We start from the raw sequence: 23,215 nt of genomic DNA on the forward strand, positions 1-23,215 counted from the left end.
ACGGGCGCGACACTGAGGGTTGCGATCCGTTGCCGGACACGAAAAAAAGACAAAAAAAAAAAGTAAATCATTGTTAATTCAGGTAGCAACATAAAGTATATCCGTATCTCCGCTTCCTGTGACATGANATCATTGTTAATTCAGGTAGCAACATAAAGTATATCCGTATCTCCGCTTCCTGTGACATGATATTTGGTATGTTATCAGAATCCACAGATATGTTCCCCGACATCTTGCTCAGAAGTGTGTCAGTGTCGGTGACACTGAGCAGCACAAGTGTAGTTCTCCATGTTCCATTCAAAGAAGATGAACACCTGGGGGGACTCAGGGAGGAGTACGAGGACCAAGTGGCTCAGTGGGGAGCATAGGAGCCACATGGTCCGTCACCAAGCGGGGGATACCTGGGACTCGGGATGGGTGGGTAGATAACAAACCTGGGGCAGCTCACTGGCTGAGCGAGGTGCGGGCGCGGCGCTGAGGGTTGCGATCCCGTTGCTGGTCCCGGTCCGGTACGGGCGCGACACTGAGGGTTGCGATCCGTTGCCGGACACGAAAAAAAGACAAAAAAAAAAAGTAAATCATTGTTAATTCAGGTAGCAACATAAAGTATATCCGTATCTCCGCTTCCTGTGACATGAGTATTTGGTATGTTATCAGAATCCACAGATATGTTCCCCGACATCTTGCTCAGAAGTGTGTCAGTGTTGGTGGCACTGAGCAGCACAAGTGTAGTTCTCCATGTTCCATTCAAAGAAGATGAACACCTGGGGGGACTCAGGGAGGAGTACGAGGACCAAGTGGCTCAGTGGGGAGCATAGGAGCCACATGGTCCGTCACCAAGCGGGGGATACCTGGGACTCGGGATGGGTGGGTAGATAACAAACCTGGGGCAGCTGGCAGGCATGTAAGCAGCAGGAGAGCAAAACTCATGGGAAACCAGAGTTTAGCACCTGGAAAGCAAGACCAAGAATTAGAGCTGGGAGGAAAGGAAAACCACTCACTGAAGAATGAGGTCTGAGGTCGGAGGCTACGCTGTGCCACGGGTCAGGAAGTGGAGTGCAGGATGAATTGGAGAGCAGTTCAAAGCAAAGACAAGAACAGCGAAAGGAGCCCATGCCTCGGTTCTGGGCTGTCGGCTGAGAATGAGGTCTGAGGTCGGAGGCTACGCTGTGCCACGGGTCAGGAAGTGGAGTGCAGGATGAGTTGGAGAGCAGTTCAAAGCAAAGACAAGAACAGCGAAAGGAGCCCATGCCTCGGTTCTGGGCTGTCGGCTGGGGGGGTGGATGATCCAAGGGCTGAAAGTTGCTGGTCTGGACCACGTGGGTAGCATAGAGCCTGGGCCACCCCTTGCCAAGGGCTGGGCCGTAAGAGCACGGTGACTGGGTTTTCGGAATTCAATCCTGTGGCTCAGGCCAATGTTGCCAGGAGTTTATAATTCCTAGGAGACCTTACAGGAGAGGGTCTAGAAGCCCACCAGAGAGTAACAGGAATTGCTTGAGAGATTAAAAACAATCCTTTGTGCACACAAAGATGCTCTGGAGGTGCCTGTGGTGTCCATAATGGCATTTTCATGGGGATGGAGGGCTTCTATGGGGCTGTGTACATCACTGATCGTTTCCTCCCATGACACCTGCTTCTGTCTTCCAGTACCACTTCAACCCCTCGCAGTCCATCCTGGTGATGGAAGGTGATGACATTGGGAACATTAACCGTGCCCTCCAGAAGGTCTCCTACATCAACTCCAGACAGTTCCCGACAGCGGGTGTGCGACGCCTCAAAGTCTCCTCCAAAGTCCAGTGAGTGGACGCCGGTCAGCCTGGGGCCCAACTGAGGCAGCAGGGATGTTCCCCTGGGAACGCTCCCTTGCAAAACAGGATTCACTGTCCTCCAGCTGTCCTCAGTTTCTCTTCTGTGCCAATGAGGATGCCTCAACGGACTTGTGTTCCCCTTTTTTCTTCTTAAAAAAAATGTTATCTTATTTTGCCAACTCAAATCCACCTTTCTCTGTTTTATTCTGTATCTGATCTAATACCTAGAAGGTACTACTTCCTATAAATTCCCAGAGAGCTGGCTTTGAAGTGGTCTGATTGAAGGGCACAGTGCTTGATACATAGTAGGTGCTTGACATATGTTTACTAAATTGAGTTAAATTAGCCAGCCAGGTTTATAGAGTTCCTAAATACCATAGGTATGTGTATTAGTCAGTTTCTGTTGCTTATGACAGAATATCTGAGACTGGGTTATTTATAAAGAAATAGAATGTACTTCTTACAGTTTCAGAGCTGGGAAGTCCAAAGTCCAGGGAACACATCTGATAAGGGCCTTGTTCTTAGTGGTGGCACTACAGCGCCCCAATGAGGTCTTAGGAGAGCGTTAGATTGTGCTCAAAACCACAGTGCAGGCTGTGATTAGCTTCTTTTCTCTATGTCATCTGCATTTAATCCTTGCTGCTGTAGAGCAAGTATTGTTATCCCCATTATACAGGTGAAGAAACTGAGGTTCACAGGAGTCGATGCATTATGTTCAGTAACCCAGACCAGGAGTGGCAGAGCCAGGGTGGGATTTTTGTTTGTCTGATTTCCCAGGCCTTGCTCTCGCCGTCACACCATTTCTGCCTCCCACAGTTCTGCTTTTGTGGCAGTGCATCAGGAAAAGAGCATGATTACAATAGCGTGCTAGAAAAGGCTCACATGAGTGATGTCCTCCTAGAGACATGACACATACGCTGAGGTAGGAAAGTTTAGCCCTGGGGTCTCATTTGGTGAGATGGCTGTAACCTCCAGTTAGACAGTTTGCTTACCAAATTCTAATGCATGTAACAAGTATTTGCTGTCTTATTAACGTTGCCATTGATTACTTTGTTAAAGGATAATGAAGAGTTAACAGTTACTTGTTGCTCATATAGAAAATTCCCTTTCCTCCCAGAAGCCAGTCTTTTAGGTCCCTAGATTGCTAGCAATTTTGATTATGATGTGGCTTTAAATTTGCATGTCTGTTGACATCCTCAGAGACTCTTAGGCAGGCAGAATGACTTGGAAAGGACTAGAGGAGCCAGGTCCTTGTCCGTGGCTGTATGATGATGGTTTAACTGTTTGCCATTTTGCCAGGTGCTTTGGGGAAGATGTGTGCATCAGCATCCCTGACATAGACGCCTATGTGATGGTCCTACAGGCCATCGAGCCCCAGATCACCCTCCGGGGCACTGACCGCTTCTGGAGACCTGCTTCCCAGTTTGAAAGTGCCAGAGGAGTGATCCTCTTCCCTGACATCAAGATCGTGAGCACCTTCGCCAAAGCCGAGGCCCCCGGGGATGTGAAAACCACAGGTGTGCATTCAGGGTTGTGGGGAAGGTGGGCCTTAATTTCTTACAGCCACATAAAGTGGTACTTCAGGACAACAGCATTATTCACCATGGCAGGGTAACAGTAGCAAAACAATCAAATAAACAAAGCTGAAAACTACCCAAATGAACAGCAGCAGGGGAATGAATAGGTTAGCAAATTCTGGCATACCCTTACAAGTGATATGCGGTTGGAGAGAAGGTATTTGGTGCTAAACGGTAAATGAAAAAAGCAAGACACCAAATTACATAGTCTCTACACATAAAATGATCTCAACCACATAAGAAAAAAAAAATAGGAAATTGCCAAGAAGGACACCCACCTAATGATGCCGGAAGACACCAAATTACATAGTCTCTACACATAAAATGATCTCAACCACATAAGAAAAAAAAAAATAGGAAATTGCCAAGAAGGACACCCACCTAATGATGCCGATGATGTTCTCTGAGAAGCATGATAAGAGCCAGTTTGTTTCTGCTTCCCTTCCTTTTCGCAACTGCAGAGATGTTCTATAGTGAGCACGTATTATTCTGACAATCAGAAGAAAAGCTAAATATGCACAAAGAAAAAACTATAGCTGCTTCTTAATGTATTCATGGTAAAAGTTAGGTCTCATTCAGCTCTCAGGAAACTTTCAAGTGGTTATTTCCAACAGTTTCATTATTGGGAGGGTTGCTGAGTGAAAGTAGAGTAAATTGAATTATCTGCCATGGAGAAATACTTAATACTGTTGAAATCTACAGTGGGGAGGGAGAGAAAGGAAACAGAGAAAAGAGGGAAGGAGGGGGGACATCCCTTTTGTTAACTCATGGGGCACGGGTCCCAGGTCTATGGGGAATAATTCGTTTGAGAACTGTCCTTTGTTGCCTGTTCCAAGAGAATACTTTCAACTCTCCCATCCCCCTCCAAAAGCCACTGCTAATGATGGGCTGTGGACCCAAGTCCCTGAAGAGCTGCTTCTGTGAAAATCCTAATTACCCATAGCCTTAAACCACCCTGATCCCTAGCCAATGGGATATTTGAGAGGCAGCCCTTCTGAGCTCATAAAAATAGATGGTGTCTTACTACCTGTCCATGCAGGGCAGTTTCCTAAAAGTTCCCTAAAGTGCTTTGGGTCGTGTGATCTTCCCTCTTCCCCTGTCCTCATCTGTGGCTAAAATCAGACAGAAAATGAAGGGCCATTGACCTCAGTTGTTGTAGCCGTGACCAAGGGCATGAGGATTTGCAGCGTCTGACACCAGCACACAGGCAATGCAGGGCAGAGCAATTATCTGGGTCCACTTTTCACCTTCTGATTATGAGAGGTTCATGCAGAGCACAGAGCCATGTGCCCAAGAGCTATTATTAGTACTTTCACATTTTTGCTCTTCTTGTTGTTGAAACAATCATTATTGTGGGTGTCTTAAACAAGCAGGCTGATGGCATTTGCCATCAGGCTGGAGTGAGCAGTTCCAGCATCATCTTCTGCCCCCATCAATGCACACTTTATGCTGTCTCAGAGACAGGAGATTCGGCTCAACGCATGCATACATGTGCAGGCATTTGCCATCAGGCTGGAGTGAGCAGTTCCAGCATCATCTTCTGCCCCCATCAATGCACGCTTTATGCTGTCTCAGAGACAGGAGATTCGGCTCAACGCATGCATACATGTGCATGCACACACACACATGCACACACTCACACACACCCGTTTGTGTCATGCCTTTGCTCTGTCCTCTGCTTGGTAGGTCCCTCTCCCTCCCCATCCCCTTTATTGCTGCAAAGCTTCTCTGCCTTCAACACCCTCTCCAGAAGGCTCCCACCACCAGCACTGACCCAGGCTGGGCTCATCGCCTGCTCTGTACATGACCAACTGTTTGTGCTGCCCTTTAACACACATTTTTTTTTGCCCTCCCTGTTGACTGTTCACTAAATCAGACAAGGAGCTACCTGAGGGCTCAACATGGCTGATTTACCTCTGGGCCCCTGAATCCAGCACAGCCTTTTCAACACAGTGGGAATAAAGGGAACTGCAGGTAAAAGATAATACCCATAGTGCGATCTCAGAGAGCAGTGAGAAGTTGGCAGCCCAACGAGCCCCAGCCAGCAGAGCTCTCAGTCAGCCACCCCCTCGGGAGGTGGGAACAGGATGATCTACCACTTGGAACAGATACACAGTCACCATTGTTAATGATAGACCTCGTCTTAAGTGTATATTACTGTGCTTTCAGGTTTTGCTAGTGACACAAGAAACCACTGTGATTGGCAAACATTTAAAAATTAAATATACAGAAATTAATATATATCTAGGGAGAGCAGAAAATATTTTTTGTATCACTAAAAAATTAAACAAAATAATTATTTAAAATAACTCTCTCATCCTTAGTGAATCCTTTTTTAAATTTCTGTTTTTATAAGCATTTTATAATGCACAAAATGTGTTTAGTCCACTTTTGGGAAGTTTGGAGACATAAAATCAGGCAAGGAAAGACAACTAGACTGGCCAACGTGTTAATGTGTTCACCTGGGAGCACATTAATTAATTAATTTAATTAACTTAATTCATCGATTATTAATTAATGATTGGTTATATTGTGTTTACTAAATTGATCATTGATTAATTAATGATCCAGCTCCATTTGAGCAACGTGCAGTACTAATAGCTCCCTGCCAGCCCCTGGGTTACACACTGTGGATCCAGTCGTAGAAAGATGGTGCTTCTGCTCTTGAGAACCTCAGAGTCTGGTGGGAAGACAGATATACACACTTTGGCTACCTATCACCTCCACAAATGACAGCTGCTGCTTCCTGAGCACCTATGCCATGCCAGACACTGTTTTCAACCCTCTCAAGACCCCTGCCCTCTTTACAGATGAGCAAACTGCATACTAGATAGATTCTCCATCACTTTACAGCTTCTCAGTAGCAGACCTGGTGTTCACATTCACAGTATTTGACTACAGTATTCATGCTCTTCCCTCTAGTTCATGCCACCCAACCTGAAGGCCACCTGACACCTGAGTGGTGGGCATGGTATTTGGGATTGCACAGCCTCTCCTCCTGACCCAGCCTTGACCAGGGACCTGCAATAATGGAGGAGGAAGTTGTAAGCAAGGCTGTTATCTGAGCTGTGTCTTATGCCTGTATTTCCCACGTGTCTGTCTTCCCACAGCCCCCAAATCAGCCATCTTAGAAGAAATGCTTCACAACTTAGATTTCTGTGACATTTTGGTGCTTGGAGGGGACTTGGACCCAAGACAGGAGTGCTTGGAGCTCAACCACAGTGAGCTTCACCAACGACACCTGGATGCCACTAACTCCACCGCAGGCTACTCCATCTATGGTAAGGCCATGCTCAGCCCCCTTCACCCCAGTAGTGTCCTCTAAGAACATCCTAGTCCAGGGAGTCAGAAGTGTGGTGGCACCTGTGGAGGTGCACTGTAAAGCCCCGGGTGTCAGGTAGAGACCTTTGACCTCAGAGCATGGATTTCTAGATTCTACTTTGGTTAGTTACTCCAGCATCTGAAGCACCTGTCCTATAGCCCCATCACTGGGGAAATCTTCTGTAGAAACTAGGTGGATGCTTTCTCTTAAATGTTTGATCTCAGCAAACGTTACGTCAATGTTTGGCAGATTGAGACCAAACATTTCAGTCAGAGTCCAGTCTATGTGGAAAGCCTCTGGATCCATTTAATAGGCTCCATAGAACTGCTTCAGCACATTGTATGCCCATAAATATCTTGAGCTCTGACCCTTGACAAATTCAGGAGACGACCAAGCCCCGACAGCCCCAGCCTGTCTCCCATCTTCTCTTCCTCCTTTTCTGCCTCCTGATGATAGCTGTGGTGTCTTGGTACAGGTGTGGGCTCCATGAGCCGCTACGAGCAGGTGCTGCACCACATCCGCTACCGCAACTGGCATCCAGCCTCCCTTGAGACCCGACAGTTCCGGATCAAGTGCTCAGAACTCAATGGGCGCTACACCAGCAATGAGTTCAACTTGGAGGTGAGTGGGGCCTGCCACTGTTAGGGAGGCCCAGTCCCACCCACTCATCCCCTCACTTATTCAGGAGAGTCAGGAGAACCCCTGCAATGGGCCCAGCCACCACTCCCAGCCAACGGCACTCGCCCTGCTCTTCCCAGGTCGGCGTCCTCCGTGAGGTCAGAGTCTCAGACAAGGAACACGTCAACCACCTGATCGTGCAGCCTCCCTTCCTCCAGTCTGTCCATCAGCCTGAGTCCCGGAGTAGCATCCAGCACAGTTCAGGTAGGGCACATGGGAGGAGGGACCTCAGGACACCAGGTGGTCACTGCGACTCAAGACCATTCACCAAACAGACAGTTATGTCGCAGCAGCCATGGGTGACCAGACAGAGAGAGAGAAGCCAGCAGTGGGGAAGATGTGGGCCCTGCCTCTGAGGCACTCCCAGCCTCATTAAGGAGCCATTCAAGTAAACAGGAAGTCACACACAATACATAACAACAGAGCTTGGAACAAAGGGCTGGGCAAAATTTTGCTAGTCCTTTCTAGCCCAACTCAAAGTCACGCACTGTATGAAGCTTTCCGTGGACCTCTACAGACACTCAACACACACATGTATACCACATTGCCACATCCTCTGCCCACACATGTGTTTGAGCATTTGCCGTATTGTGTGACCACCTGGTGGGCATTTGTGTCTGTTCCTAACTAAACTCCACTGGCTCTCAGTAGGCACTGGCTGTAATTTGAGGGAAAACATCAAGGAAAGAAGAGAACTTGCATTTATTGAGCACTTACTCTGTGCCTATGTGGAAGCTGTGGAAACTCACATAGACTATTTCATTTACTCCCCACACTCACCCATAGGATAGGAATTCTTGAGTAGATGATGAAAGTGAAGCCCGGACAGGGGGAGGTGCTAACCCAGAGTTGGACAGCATGGCTGTTTTAGTTCATGCTCCCTCACAGAATAAGCAAGACCTTTGTTCACCATGTCGTGTGGGCTCCTTCCTCATTCCAGTGGTCCCAAGCATTGCCACGGTGGTCATCATCATTTCCGTGTGCATGCTGGTGTTTGTCGTGGCCATGGGCGTCTACCGGGTCCGGATCGCCCACCAGCACTTCATCCAGGAGGCCGAGGTTACCAAGGAGGCCGAGATGGACTGGGATGACTCTGCACTAACGATCACAGTCAACCCCATGGAGGTGATCCTCACGGAGGGCTGGAAGCTCGGTGGCGATGTGGGGGGTGTGGGCAGGCTGGGAGGCTGTGGGTGGGGAGTGCCTCTCCCTCCACCCAGCTGCATCTTTCTTGTGCCTGAAGCCTGGCCCAAAACCTTCCTGGAAGCCCTGCCCCAACTAGTCCAGCTCCACTGATTCTTCCCACCTCGAAACTCCCCCAGCCCTCTCTATCTTAACAGACCTACTTTCCTGCCAACTACATTCTCCGATTAAAAACCTGTGAATTGCTCCCACCCCACAAACAGAACCAGAAATTTCTTAGAGCAAACAGCCATGTGGTGTCTATCCCTAGCCTCCCCCATATTATTTAGCTCAGAGCTGACTAACACTTAGAGACTCGATATTGAATTCTTGATTAACTCACAGTGCAGATTAGATGGCTTTGTTCCATACTCCTGCAGAGCTCACTTAAAGGCTCAGAATAGGTTAAAGCAAAAATGCAACAACACCTGCCAGTTATTGAGCCCCTGTTCTGGCAGACACTGTGCAGAGTGCTCTAGAAACTCCGCCTCATTTAATCTTCCAACCACCTGTGGAATAGGAGTCGTCATTTTCATTCACCAGGGTGGGAGCAGCTACCAGGGGTGAAGTCAAGTGCTCAGTCTCACACAGCCAGCACTCACACTCAAGGTCATCTGATTCTAATGTCCATTATCTTACATCTCATCGTTATCTAGTAGCCCTCAGAATCCATGCATGAGTGGATGTGGGATACCCATGGAAGCCATCGTGCCCTTTGCCCATGGGTGCTGGGTGGTGGGACACTCAGGCTTAGGAATGCAGGGGAAGACCAGGAGGTCACTGGGAAATAACAAAGATCCCAGCTTGTTCTGCAGTTTCTGCCTCAGCTGGTCTCACGGTGTGATTGCTAAGCCAGCATGCTGATGTGGCCCAGCAGTCTCTCTAATCATGTGCTGTAGGTTCAGGGCTGACCTCACCACTGTGGGGACCACAGCATTTCCACCCCCGAAGGCCTGAGGCTTGGGGGCAGAACACAAGACACTGCACCTGGAGAAGTCTGAGGACCAGGCTAGAGTGTGCCTAACAAGGGCTGACCTTGTGATGTCAACAGTCAGTGAGGCTTGAGTAGGCAGAGCCTTTGGGGCTAGAGTTCATGGAAGATTCTGCGGAGGAAGTTGGCCTAAAGGCCATCTTGAAGAATGGGTAGGATTTGGGGGAGGAAAAGGTAGAAGAGAAGACATTCTAGAGAGGAGATGTAGCCAAGCAAGGAGACACATCTTCTACGGCCTGGTTCACCAACTCAAAATGTAAATCCAGAAATAAGATTTTGCTGGAATCACCAAAAAGCTGGAAGGAGGAATGGGACTGACTGGAAAAGGTGGGTACAGCTTGAGGACAGAAGGCAGGGAGTGAGGGGCAGGCATGCAGAGTGAGGACTGTGAACTTTGTCCTTTCCAAAGGAGTATTTTTGAAGGGCAGCACACCCGAGTCTTGGATGAGAAGGCCTTCTACTCCTAGGGACATTATATTCCCACCTGGGAAAAGGGTACAAGCTTAGATGCTACTCTTTCATTGAAAAGCAGTGGCTTGGGGAGCTCCATTTAGATAGGCTCTAAAAATGCCCCCAAGCAAGCCTTGGCCTGAAAGGCTCTATAAATGACGGATGGGATTAGTTTAAATGTCCATCCCATCATTTACACACAACATTGTTCCTTGAGTTCACATCTTGGAATTTTCTGTTATTTCAGGCCTTTGTCCTTAACCCTCTGACTCCCCTTTCACCAGAAGATCCCCTTCCAGAAGGCCTGTCTCAGGCCCAAGGCTTTAGCATTAAGAGAAAGGAATCCCAAGGGCCCTAAATTCCTCCTTAATGGAGCGAGAAACTTAACCTCAGCCATGATTAGTATTTCCCTTCTCTCCCTGACATCCAGAAACATGGAGAACCAGGGCGTGGGGAGGATGAGACTGAGGGCGAGGAGGTTGAGGAAGACATGAGCTCCAGCAGCAGCGCCTCGGATGACAGCGAAGAGGAGGAGGAAGAGGAAGGGACGGGCCGAGGCAGACGCGGGCAGAGCGGCACCAGGCAAGCCCAGCTGGAGTGGGATGACTCCACCCTCCCCTACTAGCGCCTGGAGCTCCACCGCCAGCCCACGTGTCTTTTTTGTAAGCCCGACCCATGTATGCCCGTGTCTCTCACACCTCACCTCTGTGTCTGTGACAGGTCTGGGAGGCCTTCTCCAGCTTCCCAGAACCCATTCCTCATGCCTCGGGCACTCCCTGTGTCCCAGCCATAGGGTGGTTCCAGGAAACCCAGCGTCATCATCAGTGGGGACTTCAGGGTGGACTTTGTCCTGTAGCCCCCACTTCTGCCCTGGGCTCACCCAGCCTCCTGTCAGCCCCGTCTGCAGAGTTCTGCCTTTGCTCTTATCTGCAGGGGAGAGGGTCAGCCTTTACACCACTCACCTCCCCCAGGCTCAGGCTTCCCAAGGCCCCTGGGTTCCTATACACTGTGTGGTGCATGCACCTGCTGAATCGTCTCTCTCCACACAGACCAGCAGGCCCTCCTTACGCTGACTCTCCAGGTGACTTCCTATGGGGAGGGTGGCTGAACTTCATACAACTAAGGTCTGAGTGCTTAACACTTAAAGGAAAGTCCTTGTTGAGGCAGAATTAAGTTTACAGGGAAAGGTACATGCACACTCTCCCCAGGTTGGAGAGCCTTTCCCTTTGCTTCTTTCTAAGCTTATATGAAAAGTCTGCAACCAAGAATAGGTCCTTGGCCACAAGAGGGGCCTGGTCCTCACCAAAGCTATCTGAGCCTGCCTGCCTGGGCAGCTGCTGAGACTTGGGTGGCTGGCCTGCCTGGGGGCGCACCACACAAAACCCAGGGCCGGGAAGCATCCACACAAGCACTGCCCCCATGACAGCCACGACAAGCCTATAGCCAGGAAGCAGAAGGGAGGGCTCAAGAGATGACATGACTGGGCTCCATGGCTGACATCGATCTGGGAGATGGATGGCGCAGCTGGGCTCCCCAAGGACAGAGGGACCTCAAGGTTGGCGAGGCTCTCACCACCTAGCCTCGTGGTCCCTTATCTCCTATTTTACACAGCTTTTCCTCTAGAGAAGATACACCCATCTCAGATGTGTTAGAACAAGCACGAAATCCACCAAGTCTAAAAAGAAAGTTTGGAAATGCAACAGCTAGGAATTAGCAGCTGCTTCTTTCTTCTCATAAAAAAGAAAAATGCTTTGGGTAGAGGACAGATATATCCAAAAACCTAATTTCTTTTTCTCTTCTTTTTTAATAAGGAAGTCTTTTCCATTTCCATCCTCACACGGACAGCTCTTGAGGAGAATTGTTGCTATAGTAACTGGTCTGTGATCTTTTGTGACCAAGAGAATAGCAGGCGAGAATGAAGGCTGTTATAGGACTTCCAAGAGGCCCTGAACGTCTCGGGTTCCTCTTTGTCCTCAGTATGTACGAGATGTCCTCATCCTCCAGTCCCTCCCCAATCTTGTTCCATATTGGTTTAGAACAGGCACAGAGCTGGTCCCTAGTCAAGTGGCTTTCAGATTCAACAGAAAGTTCAGAATCTGCTCAGTCTAGTCCATGTGCCGTCAAAACAGAGAGCTTAAGAAAGGCGAGTGCTGCCAATGTCCTCTAGTCTGACCTCAACCCAGGGAGAATCCACGGCAGGCCTTTGCAACCTTCTGCCTCGGGAGGACTACCTTATGCAGCTTTTTCCATCTCCCACCATGTTTTTGCATCTGTTCCCTCCTTTGGACCTCAGTAATCCTGTGAAGTAGTTGGGACATCTGATGCTAGCCACGTTTTCGTGATGAGTAAACTGAGGCTGGGATTCAGTGTCTTGCTCAGAGTCGTTCAGAGGTGTAGGCAAGACCAGACTCCCCACCCTCCACTTCTGGTCCAGGATTCTGCTTATGTCCATATCCATGCATCTAACAGACATGGCCGAGGGGCCGCTATGTGCTAAGCACGCTACCAACAGCTGTGGGGATGGGATGAAGCGGATAAGTCAAGTCCCCCACAGAGGGCTGTAAGGTTGCAGAGGGGAGACAAACAGGCCTAGGAATTATACAAGGATGAATGCAGAGAGGGGGAGAAGAGAAGTCACAGGAGGAGAGGGACATGCTTACGAACTCAACCGGTGATCTTACTTTTCCCTTCTTAGGGAGAAACACTGAAAGAAGCTCAGGCTTTTACATTTGCTGCATGGGAATAAATGCTTCTGCCATGCATTCTCCCAGCCAGCTAGCCCTTTCCTGTCAGGCTGTGTCTGCACACCCACAGGAGAAAATCTGTAGGATTGGTTAGTCCTCACAATCCTGTTACTTAAATAAAAACTTAGGAGCTACTGAATTCTCTTAAAATTATGGCAGTGAAAGGAACACTTTTTATGTTAAAATCCTATTCTTCTTGTATTACATTTTGATTTAAGATTTTTAAGTCCAGTGTTTATAAGAGCCCTCTCCTCTCTGCTCAGTCTTTTCGGCTTGGGGTGGGGAAGGTGTTCCTCATGTCCTCTGGCTGTCTCTTATGGCTTCTCTGCTTATCCATGGGCAAGCGAGCTGTTAGAAGTGTTGTGAAGTCTTTATATGTCTTTTGGGTGTGGGAGAAGGAGGGAGAAGGTGAAAGTGGCACTTGGCTAGGGCTGCAGAGATGAGTCATTTGAAGAGGCATTTGCAGAGAGACAAAGGTGACAATAAATCAGAGTCCTTTCCCTCAACTCTTGCTGTGAGAGGTGACTCTGAGCAAGCTGCAAAAGGGGGGCACTTGAATGATGCTGCTGGGACCACAAGTATTTATCGTGCTCCCCGTGCCCTCCTTATCACCGGGGCTGAGGACAAGATGGGGGCGGTCATATGAAAAGAGCAGAAGCACCGGGAGGTATCCAGGTGAGTGGCGGGTAGAGTAACTTGCCGTCCACCAGATAGCCTGATCATGAGTGGGAAAGGCCTGGCATTTAATCAGCCTGGCATTTTCCAGCCTCCATATGCTGGCATCTGGGAACTAAAACTCCCAGATAGCCCAGACACCCTGTGACCTCTCATTCAGATGTCAGCAGCCAGGCAGATGCAGGCTCATGCCCAGGAGGAACAGCCGACTGGTTTGGCCACAGGCCAGTGCATTGCTTGTCTTGCCAAGTGAATGACCAGATTCTGCTCTCCAGAGCTTGAAGGCAGATAGGCTGAAACCTCTCAGATGACTCAGATGACAGAGGAGGAGGTAGAGGAGGTTGAGACTGGAAAAGGCCAGTACAGAATGAGTTACCCCAGTGGGTAAAGCAATCAACTAGTTGGTGACCTGTCTTTAAAAATACTAAAAATATGTCCTAAGAGATTTAATCATTAATGCTGTAAGTCTGACCAAGGCCCAAATCCATCTAGATACCAAAGACGTAATTTGAATGGGATCTCTTTTCATTACCACTTTCTTGCATTCACTCAGTCATCCTATCAAACAGGGTTTAGACCAAACATCTCTGTATTTAACAAGGGCTATACCTTGCGGACATGGCCCCTCCAGTGACAGGAATCCTGGTGGGAAACAATGTTCTCCATTCCTATATGTCAGGGCCAGGAAACTTTATCTGTAAGGAGCCAGACAGTAAATATTCTGGGTTTTGTGGGCCATGTGGTCTCTGTCACGAGTACTCAGCTCTACCGTTATAGCGTGAAAGCAGCCACAAACAACACATAAACAAACAAATATTCTGAAAACCTTTATTTATGATCATTGAAAAAGCAGGCAATTTGAATTTAATTTTCATACAACAAAACTTTTTTTTTACTCTTTTGATTTTTCCTTTCAACCATTTAAAAATATAAAAACTTTTCTTAGCCCACGGGTCATACAAAAACTAGCAGCTGGCCAGATTTGGGCAAACTACAGTTTACCAACTTCTACCCTACATGCATGGAAAGCAGCCTTCTATTTGCCAGGAGAAAGCACACTGCTATCACAGCCCTCCCATCAACTACCCAGTGGTCTTCACCTCCAAACTGAACAACAGGAAAACTCTATAATCTTTAACTAAGCTCTTTTAAAAGTCCATGTTCCGGGGGAAAAGCAAAAACAAAAAGCACTTGTTACTTGTTGAATTGACAAACTGAGACAAACATTCCTCAAGACTAGAAAGCCCTGGATCCAGGGAACTGACTAATCACTGGGCACTAACGCCACGGAGGCACGTGTGAACTCCCCGGGCTCAGTGTCTTCCCGCACAGCTCAGCCCATAACGATTTCTAAGCAGAGTATTCATTATCTCAGACTGATTTTCATTTCAGTCTTGCTCATGCCAACTCTCTAAAAATGATCCTAAAGACTTGTGACTGTTTCAATCAATAGCAACACAATCAGTAGAAAGCCCAACCTAGCACACTTCAAAATTAGCAGTCTTCTGGCTCTGTGACTCAATATTAGCAAGAGGAAGAAAAAGACTTTTCTTCACCATCCCCTCATTTAAACAAACCAAATAGGCTTCACAATAAAGTGGAGGAGTGGGTCTAATTCTTTGAAAGACTTTGCCAGTGGAAAGTAGATTTTCAAACTGGATAACACTCAGGCCTCTGGGAGAACCCCAAGCCTCTTTGCAAGATGCTCTGGCAGGCTGTGGATGGCACACGATTCTCCCTCTGAATTCGACATTTGTTGAGGCTGACAAGCCAAAGCCCTTGCACAATTTAATCTTCATGTAACTTCTTTCCATTGTCCAGCTGTAGGCAAAGGAAATGGGCGATGAAAGTTTTGAAGTCTACTCCAGCACCCACATTTTCCTGTCTTTGTTTGCTTTACTTTATAAATTTTTTCCATACATGCTATATAGATCTTGCTCTAGTTTACCTTTTGGCACCAAATGGAAAGGGAGAGTTGGCTTTAAAGGGGCTGTGAAGTAGGAGCCAAGCTTGACTCTGTCCAGGGGAGACAAAAAGAGACAGAAGAAGTTACTTCCACCAGCACCCCAGAAAGCAATCAGACATTCCCCGTGTGTGGTCAGTGAACAGATGGGAGTCTGTGTTTGCAGCTTTGGCCAATGTAATTCAGCAAATCCTCGCTGGCACCCGTGGTGTGCCAGGCCCTGTGCCAGGAGCAGGGGAGGGAGGATGAATGAGGCATGTCTGTGAGGCTCTCCCGGTCTGTGCTCTGCTGCAGTGGTTCCTTAGCAGTGTTGGAGGCTGTCCAGAGCAGTCAGGACGTTGGACAGAAATTGGGGTTGGAGGAGGTGGGATAACTTGCTCTGGCCATTATCCACCCTAAGTAGGTGTCATTCTGAGTGCCCTAACACACATGCCTGAGCAGACCAAGGAGATCTCTAGGGACGTGGGCAGTGTTTCCCTGAATGTTCTACTGAGCCTGACCCAGCTCACTTATAGATGAAAGACAGAAACCCTGCCCACTTGGCAGAAATAACACAGCTGATGACTGGGATTCAGAGGAATCCTTAAGCCAGAGTAAGTCCTTAAGTATGAGTAGCAGCCAGGAGGACCTCGAAAGTGAGGAAGGGTGGTCCAGGAGCAGGCTAGTGCGAACCAAGTCCCTCAAGGCTTGAGCCAGCTGGGGTCAAGGGAGCCCCTCTGAGGCCCGGAGTCAGAGCTGAAAGGCACAGGAGGGCCTGACTCTGGAGGACCTGCTGAGGGTGTGTGCTCGATTCTGTAAGCAGGGATCTCCAAGGTGGGGTCTCTGAACCAGCAGCATCAGTGTCCCCTGGGAATCTATGAGAAGTGTAAGTTCTCAGCCCCATCCAGACCTACTGAATCAGAAACTCTGGGGGTGAGCAATCTGCGCTTTAATGTGCTCTTTGGTTCTGATGGGCACTAAAGTTTGAGAGCCACTGACATATAGGATGAGGAGAATGACTTAAGCTGGCATTGGGAGGAACTGACTATTAACCAATAAGGTAAAATAATCAATTTCTAGCACAGTGATGACAGGGGGCCAAAGCAGACCACCCCGCCCCACCCTCCAGGGCCTTCGGGGCTCAGTTCACACTCCCTAAAGCAGTGGTCTCAGGGAGCCTGGTCCTAGTCCCAACTCCCCTCTCCTCTCTGGCAGGAGACAATTCCTGCCTGCCTGCCCCTTCCATCTAAGAGCGCAGCAGCTCAGGAGAGGCTGCAGTGAGGCCACCATCCCTGGGGAGGCCTCGGGCCAGGTTCTTGTCAGCTGAGCAGCGTCCTTGGAGAGGGGAAAGAATGAGACAGCAGCGCTGACCCTGGACCTCCAGGGATCTGCTCTCCCCCAGCCTGTCTGTGGGTGGAGCCGTCCAGGGCCTGGCCGAGGGGAGCGGGGTCAGTTAAGGACATGCCTGTTACTACAGCACGTTCCAGCTGTAATGGGCCTGGGGCATGCAGCATCACAATGCAAACACTACACTGGGTGGAGAATAGATGGCTTTTCTTGGAAGGGCAGAAACTCATTCTTGATGTTACCGAAAGTAGAAAACAAAACCCAAGAACAAACCCGCAGCCTGATCTACGGTCTGAATCTGTCTAGGCCCTCCAGTTTCCCAGGCCTGCGAAGCTGCCAAGCTCCACCAACACCCTTTCCCCAACTGACCAGATGCCTGAGGTCCGCCTCTTATTGATTTATGGCTATAGCTCCGTGCAGGCCCACAAAGCCTCGGGAGGAACTCGTCGGCGCTTTATCAGTCATTTGCACCTGAGTCTGGAGCAGTCTCCTCGTATGGGGGTTTTTGAGATTGGGAGCCAGAGGGCCAAGGAGCCAGGCCTTGGGGTGGAAGGAGAGAGGAAAGACAGACTAGACACAAGGCTGAGGGGAAGGAGCGTCTGCTTTTGAGTTCCTAGGAGCTCAGACTCTCTCCTGCACAGGGACATGTCCACGTCCTCTCAGCAGTCTCCTCACTGAGTCCTGAATGGCCTAAAGAAAACCCCTGTTTGTACAGCCCAGCATGGGAAAAGGTCGTCTGATAGAAAGCGCAACCAATTTCCTGAGGCCAACACAGAGATCCTATTGAGAATAACTCACCTATAATAAGTTAGAATCCACTAAAAAGGAAGAATACAGCTTGCCAGTTGTCTCCTTGGGAGAGAGCGTGGAGAAAAGCACACAGGAAGGGTCTTCACAGCCTGGCCTGAGTGAATTCTCTGATTCACATTTCTCTCCCCTGACTTAAGGCAACTGTGTTTCCCTTACATAAGTCATTTATTGCAAAAGCCTCTTTTGGCACAAAAGGACAGAGTGGGATGGCAGGAAGTGAGGGAGAGTCCTCTGGTAGTTCTGGAAGCAGGCTGGGCTCTGTCTTCATCGGCAGTCCTGGACTTGTGTCGGGGCAGTCAGGACTGAGGGTCAGGAGCTCAGATCCAGCCAGGACACCAGTGGAGTGAATGGGTAGTGCGGGGTGTTCCCTGGGGAGGCTGAGCCCAGATGAGACACACAGGTAGGTCATCGGGCAGGAACAGCTGTTCACATCTGTCAGAAACAATGGAGAGTGCTTCTTTGCAATACCAGGCTGGGCGTCTCCCAGCTCCTGCCTGCAGCAGTCTTCCCCTTCTGAGGAGCAGAGAGGAGCTGGCACCTCTGCACCACTGAAGTGACACACCCCCAGAGGCAGTCCCCACCCCATGAGAACTTGCAGTTAAGTGAAACCACAGTCCTCCCTTCCCAGGCACCTGATAAGGTTCCTGACCAGGACCCTGGAAAGCATGGTCATGTGAGGCTATGGATCCCAATTCCTGCCACCTCTGATGTCACAAGGGCCACCTCCTCAAGTCAGGAAGAGCAACTTATCTATCACAGCACTGAGCATGTGCCCGACTGATGTTGAGTAGAATTGAGTCCCAGAGATCATCTGACCTCGATGAAGAGACTTGGTTTGAAAAATTAAGATTTCCCAATGAAGAAATACTCCTTCAACTTCTCTCTTAATGCATTAGTCAAGGTCCTTTATAAAATCAGCTCAAGGAAAAGAGGAAGTACAGTGGGCAAAGGACAAGCCATGCTGCCCAAATGGACAAAAACCAGGAGTGTGTGTGTGTGTGTGTGCATGTGTGTGTGTGTCTGGAGAGCAACCTCTCCCTGGCTGGAGTCAGGAAAGGAGTCCTAAGCGAGGAGCAGGAGGAGATGGGCCTTGGTGGGCCCACTTACTCCACCCTATGCTCGTGGGCCTGAGGAGAGAAGGCCCTAATTTGTTAATGACCCCAGTCCTGTGCTGCTCTCCAGTCCCTTCCTCAGAGTGACTGCAGAGGAGACTCATCAACATGAGGCTCAGCTCCCAGTAGACTAATGAAAAGAGGGCACAGGCATGAGAAGGGCCAGATGCGGACGGTGTGTATTAATCACGGGAACGTGTCAGCTTTACTGTCTACATCATATGCCTTTACTTAGAACTGAGAATGTGTCTCTGTTACCTAGGCCCTTTACACTGAGCATTTCAGAACACAAAGGGCACACACACACACACACACACACGCACGCACGCACGCAAAGGGTTCTTTTTCCCAGCAGAAAGAGCTATCAGAGAAATGAGCTCACGGGTGGTGTCTATTTGCAGAAGCAGAGACAGCCCACAAGTATGAGCCACAGACTCCAGTGCCTGTGGAATGGGAGGAGTGGGGGTGGGACAGTGTCTGCCGTCCCCAAGGATTCAGCAGGGCCTCTGTGATGAGGACTCGCCTGTGCCTGTGGGTCACAGATGTGAATCTAATGTGCACATCTGCCACTCTGAAGCCCACCCCCACCTACCCCAGTGCCCTCACACAGCTGCAAAAGAGCTGCTGATGTGTGGGATGCAGAAGAGGTCCGCTCACGTTTGCTCACCAAACCTCAGATGGTAAAATAAGGCAAAAGCTTGCATGGGGGCAGGGGACGGAGTTAGACTTGAAACCCAGGGCAGATCACTCAAGTAAGAGGAGAGATACTGAGGAATGATGACTCAGAGTTGAGAGGGACCAGGGAAGTTGGATAGGAGCGACCACAACAGCTACAACCCCTCACCTAGAACACCAGAGCATTGCTCTGAGTTTAAAGCTGTACTCAGATTTCAAGAAAATTAGGGGTGAGTCTGGCCATGTGGGCTCAGGGGCAGTCAACTCAATTGCTTCCAAAGTCAAAGCTGTTTGAAGGTAATTTCAGTTCCTGATTGACTAGTCGTGATGGAGCAATCCACCTCATTGCTTCCAGCTGACCTCAATGCCTTCCACAAAGGGTTGTTGATGCCCCGAGCTGCACAGGCTTGGCAGGAGAATGGAGAAAACCAGTCAGTGAGTTTAGAAAAGAAACTGCATGTAGAAGATGGTTGTTCTTAAAGAAATCTGTAGGTATTAGAGTTGGGTTTATGTTATTGGCATGGACGTTATAATGTAGGTAAGGAAAAGAGCCAGAATGATTTGGTGAGGCATAAGTTGGGGAAATTAGAGTATTAAGTATAAATTATCAGAGATAAGTAGGCTAAGGACAGCTTATATATAAGTGTGTGTGTGTGTGTGTGTGTGTATATGCACACAAAAGTCATATACGTATCTGTAATGCAGAAGTAAGAGAAGAAAGAGGTCAACAGTCCCAACATATTTTAAATTCCTTGGAAGCACTGGTTTGGACATTTACTTTTAGCTCTCAAAGCACTTGCAGAGGGCCTTTCACATAGCAGGAGTTTGGTAAACACCTGGAAATTGAAGCTCTAGCTTGTCACTACTTGGTAGAGACTCAGTAGCATCACTGTACCCCAAATGGAATGAGCTGCAGAGACACAGGTCAGCCATATGCCCCTCTCCACTGAGGAGAAGCCTTTGCAAGGTCAGAGTCCATGCACACTCAGCCAGCTGCAGGCGTGGGGTCTGGCTCTCTGGTAGTGAGTAGTGATGGGACGTTGCACACGGTTTGTACACACTTAAACTGCATCTGCATAACACCCAACAGGCTATTTCTACAGAGTGTGGTCGGGGGCTTCCCTCCTGTTGTCTCTGCCGTTGCATAACACTTGGTAAAATGCTACTGAACTTGTCACCTTCAGGCATGATTCTGGAACTAAATGTAAAGGTGCTGGGCTCAGCCAGTCTAAAAGGTCTGGTGATTTCTTCTCTCAGCCCTTCTCTTCTCCCAAATCCAGAGATGCCACCACCATTTAGAAGCCCTGGATGGCTGTTTGTCCCCAGCTGCTCCAACACAGGGGTTGTGGGAAAGGTTAGATAAAAGGTGTGCTTTCTCTCCTCGGAGTCTCATGGCATTGAGGAAGAGCAGCCTCGTTTTGCAGAACATCTTCCATCACTATTACTGTCTGGGCAGCTACCGCTGTCTGGCCAGTGTCTCCCACAGTGGCTGGCTTGACCACCAGGGTCGGGCCACTGAGCACCTGACACATGTCAGACTTCTGATCTCTTCAAGTTGCCTCAAAGAATGAATATTTTTAATCTAGAAAATGTTTATTTCCTAGATATCCAATTGTGTAGGTATGGGTGTAATACAATGCAAATTTCAGAATATCTCATAGAAGGATTGTGCAAATTTACAGAAAATTTAATGTAGCTTCAGAAAAGCACCTTGTCTTCTTAATCAACAAGGTTGCCCAGCTGCAGAGGATCAAGAAAATGGGCTTTCTCCTCCCCACTCATTACTCAGCACCCTCTCCCCTGCCGAATTGAGCTGCCATATCCAATTCAGACTGACACGGGGTGAGGGGCGCAAAGAGTCTATATGTATATAAAGATATAGGAAGAAAATAAACCATCACGGGAATCTGTTGGGCTTCTTCCCATGACTGTGATCTTACCCATGTTTGAATCACAAACTTTAAATTTCTAACAATTAAGATTCTTGCAGTTTCCAAGTAATTTGTTAAATGCCTATTCAACACAGATATTTATTTTCAGCTGTGGCTTGTAAATGCCTACGAACTGATTCATGTTGGTGGTCATTATGACACTTTCTGTGAATTGGTGAATAAATATGATTTTAGAATTTCACAGTAAAGATGAGCTCTGAGAGTTTTTGTTGTTCAGACTATTTGATAAGGAGAGACACTGCTTTGCTGGGTCAATATTCTCGTGGCTGTGTTCTAAATCCATGGTTGGAGAACAGAGGCCGGTGAGATGTGGGGGAGGCGACGTGGCAAATTGGCCCCTATCTGGCTTCAGTCAGGGCCCTCTGTACCCAGAGCTGAACTTGGCAGCATTGTTGTTGGAGACCAATACACAGATAGTCCTTGTAACACTGGGCATGTACTGAGCACCTACAAAGTGCTGGAGCTCTCTGTTTAGGGTCTTAATTAATCCCTGAAGTAGGTCATCTTTACTATAAAACATGGAAAAGATGAGACCCAGACGAGTTGGGGAACTGCCCGAGGGCAAGTGGGACTGAGCACAGCCCTGTCCTTCCATTGTCTCTCTCCGTCCTGCTCCTCATGCCAACCTACCCTTGTACCCAGATGCCACCCAGGGCCACCTCACCCCCAAAGCCCACAGAAGATGGGCTCCCCTCGCCATGCAAAGCCAGTAGAGATCCAGGTGCCTCCCTAGGGTCCTGCATGGTGTAGTGACTGCGCCCTTCTCTCCCGCTTCACACGGGCCACCCAAGGGTCAGGCCCCATCCTTTGCTTGAGTTCCTGTGGGAAAATTCAAACAAAGCGTTGGCATCATGGAAAGGGGTCACTTGCACATGATGTGGCAAACAGCTGCATATCACAGTAGACGTTCCTGTATTTCAGGCTCCTTTTGGCCACCGTCCCAGCCGTGTGCCACTTGCCTGCCCTCTTCACCCCGCCCTTCCCCCTGCCCCGCTTTCATCTCTCTCCATCCTGTGCAGACATAAACAAAGAAAGTTCCTTTTTCTGTCTTTTTGAAGAGCAGCTTCATCATCTTTTCTTCATTGCCTGGTCTTCTGACAAAATCCATGCTTATTCTTCTACCCCAAGCAGTTCATCAAGACCTTCTCCTGAGGAGACCATTCACACCCTAAGAGGACTTTTTTCTGCTCAATGTCAAGATAGAATGTTACTGCATTGAACTGTATCTTTTATATCAGAGAGTCAACGAGGAGCCTGAGAAGGTTTGGTCTATTTGGTGGTCTTTCCACGCTTCACCTTGGTAATGCCCATGTGCATACACATACACACACACAAATATGCACACACACAAACATACATACACACACAAACACATACATCCACACAAACACACACACACAAACACACAGGTGCACACACACACAGCCCTATCCTTGGGTTTCCCTGGATACCAACGTGGCGGCTCACTTCCAGATCCCTGACTGCTCTTACCACCCTCTTACTCCCAAAACAACCCAAGTCCATGATCCTGCTGTCTGATAAATAGATTCTTCATGCTCTATCTGTGTCTATTCCTTCTCATCTCTTTTAAAAGGTTTCCTCATCCCACAGCCACCACAGCAGCCTCCCTGCTGGCTGTCCTCTCCCCGACTCTGTGCATGCCATGATGCTGACATTGCTCACGTTCCACTAAGCGGTGCCTCCCAGGCTGACGAGCCACAGAGACTTCTAGTAACTCCAGGGGTCCCCCAGTCCCTCAGCACAAATGAGCTATATTCTTTAATGTGAAGAAGTCCTAGTTTATCTGGTTGGAACGTAGGGATTCACATCAGGTCAACCTGATAGAGGATACATGGCAAAGACAAACAACAAAAGGAAATTTATAAACTATGGATAAAAGTCCTGGGCGGAAGTTTCATCACAATCATATCTGTCTGTGCTCTTGTGGAG

General features: G+C 48.7%; 1 protein-coding gene across 1 annotated transcript in view; it reads left to right on the forward strand.

The window, feature by feature from the left end:
* CLSTN2 (calsyntenin 2) overlaps window positions 1–18,825 on the forward strand; it is an 88,803-nt gene extending 69,978 nt beyond the window's left edge. The window contains exons 5-11 of the mRNA XM_008585418.1: window positions 1,648–1,796; window positions 3,108–3,325; window positions 6,496–6,666; window positions 7,183–7,328; window positions 7,466–7,589; window positions 8,326–8,510; window positions 10,439–18,825. Coding sequence (XP_008583640.1) covers window positions 1,648–1,796; window positions 3,108–3,325; window positions 6,496–6,666; window positions 7,183–7,328; window positions 7,466–7,589; window positions 8,326–8,510; window positions 10,439–10,633 — 1,188 coding nt within the window. The 3' untranslated portion in view covers window positions 10,634–18,825. The remainder of the gene's footprint in view (window positions 1–1,647; window positions 1,797–3,107; window positions 3,326–6,495; window positions 6,667–7,182; window positions 7,329–7,465; window positions 7,590–8,325; window positions 8,511–10,438) is intronic.
* The last annotated feature ends 4,390 nt before the right edge of the window (window positions 18,826–23,215 follow it).

This window comes from Galeopterus variegatus, unplaced genomic scaffold (assembly GCF_000696425.1).
Source record: "Galeopterus variegatus unplaced genomic scaffold, G_variegatus-3.0.2 Scaffold3565, whole genome shotgun sequence".
Taxonomy (NCBI): Eukaryota; Metazoa; Chordata; class Mammalia; order Dermoptera; family Cynocephalidae; genus Galeopterus; species Galeopterus variegatus.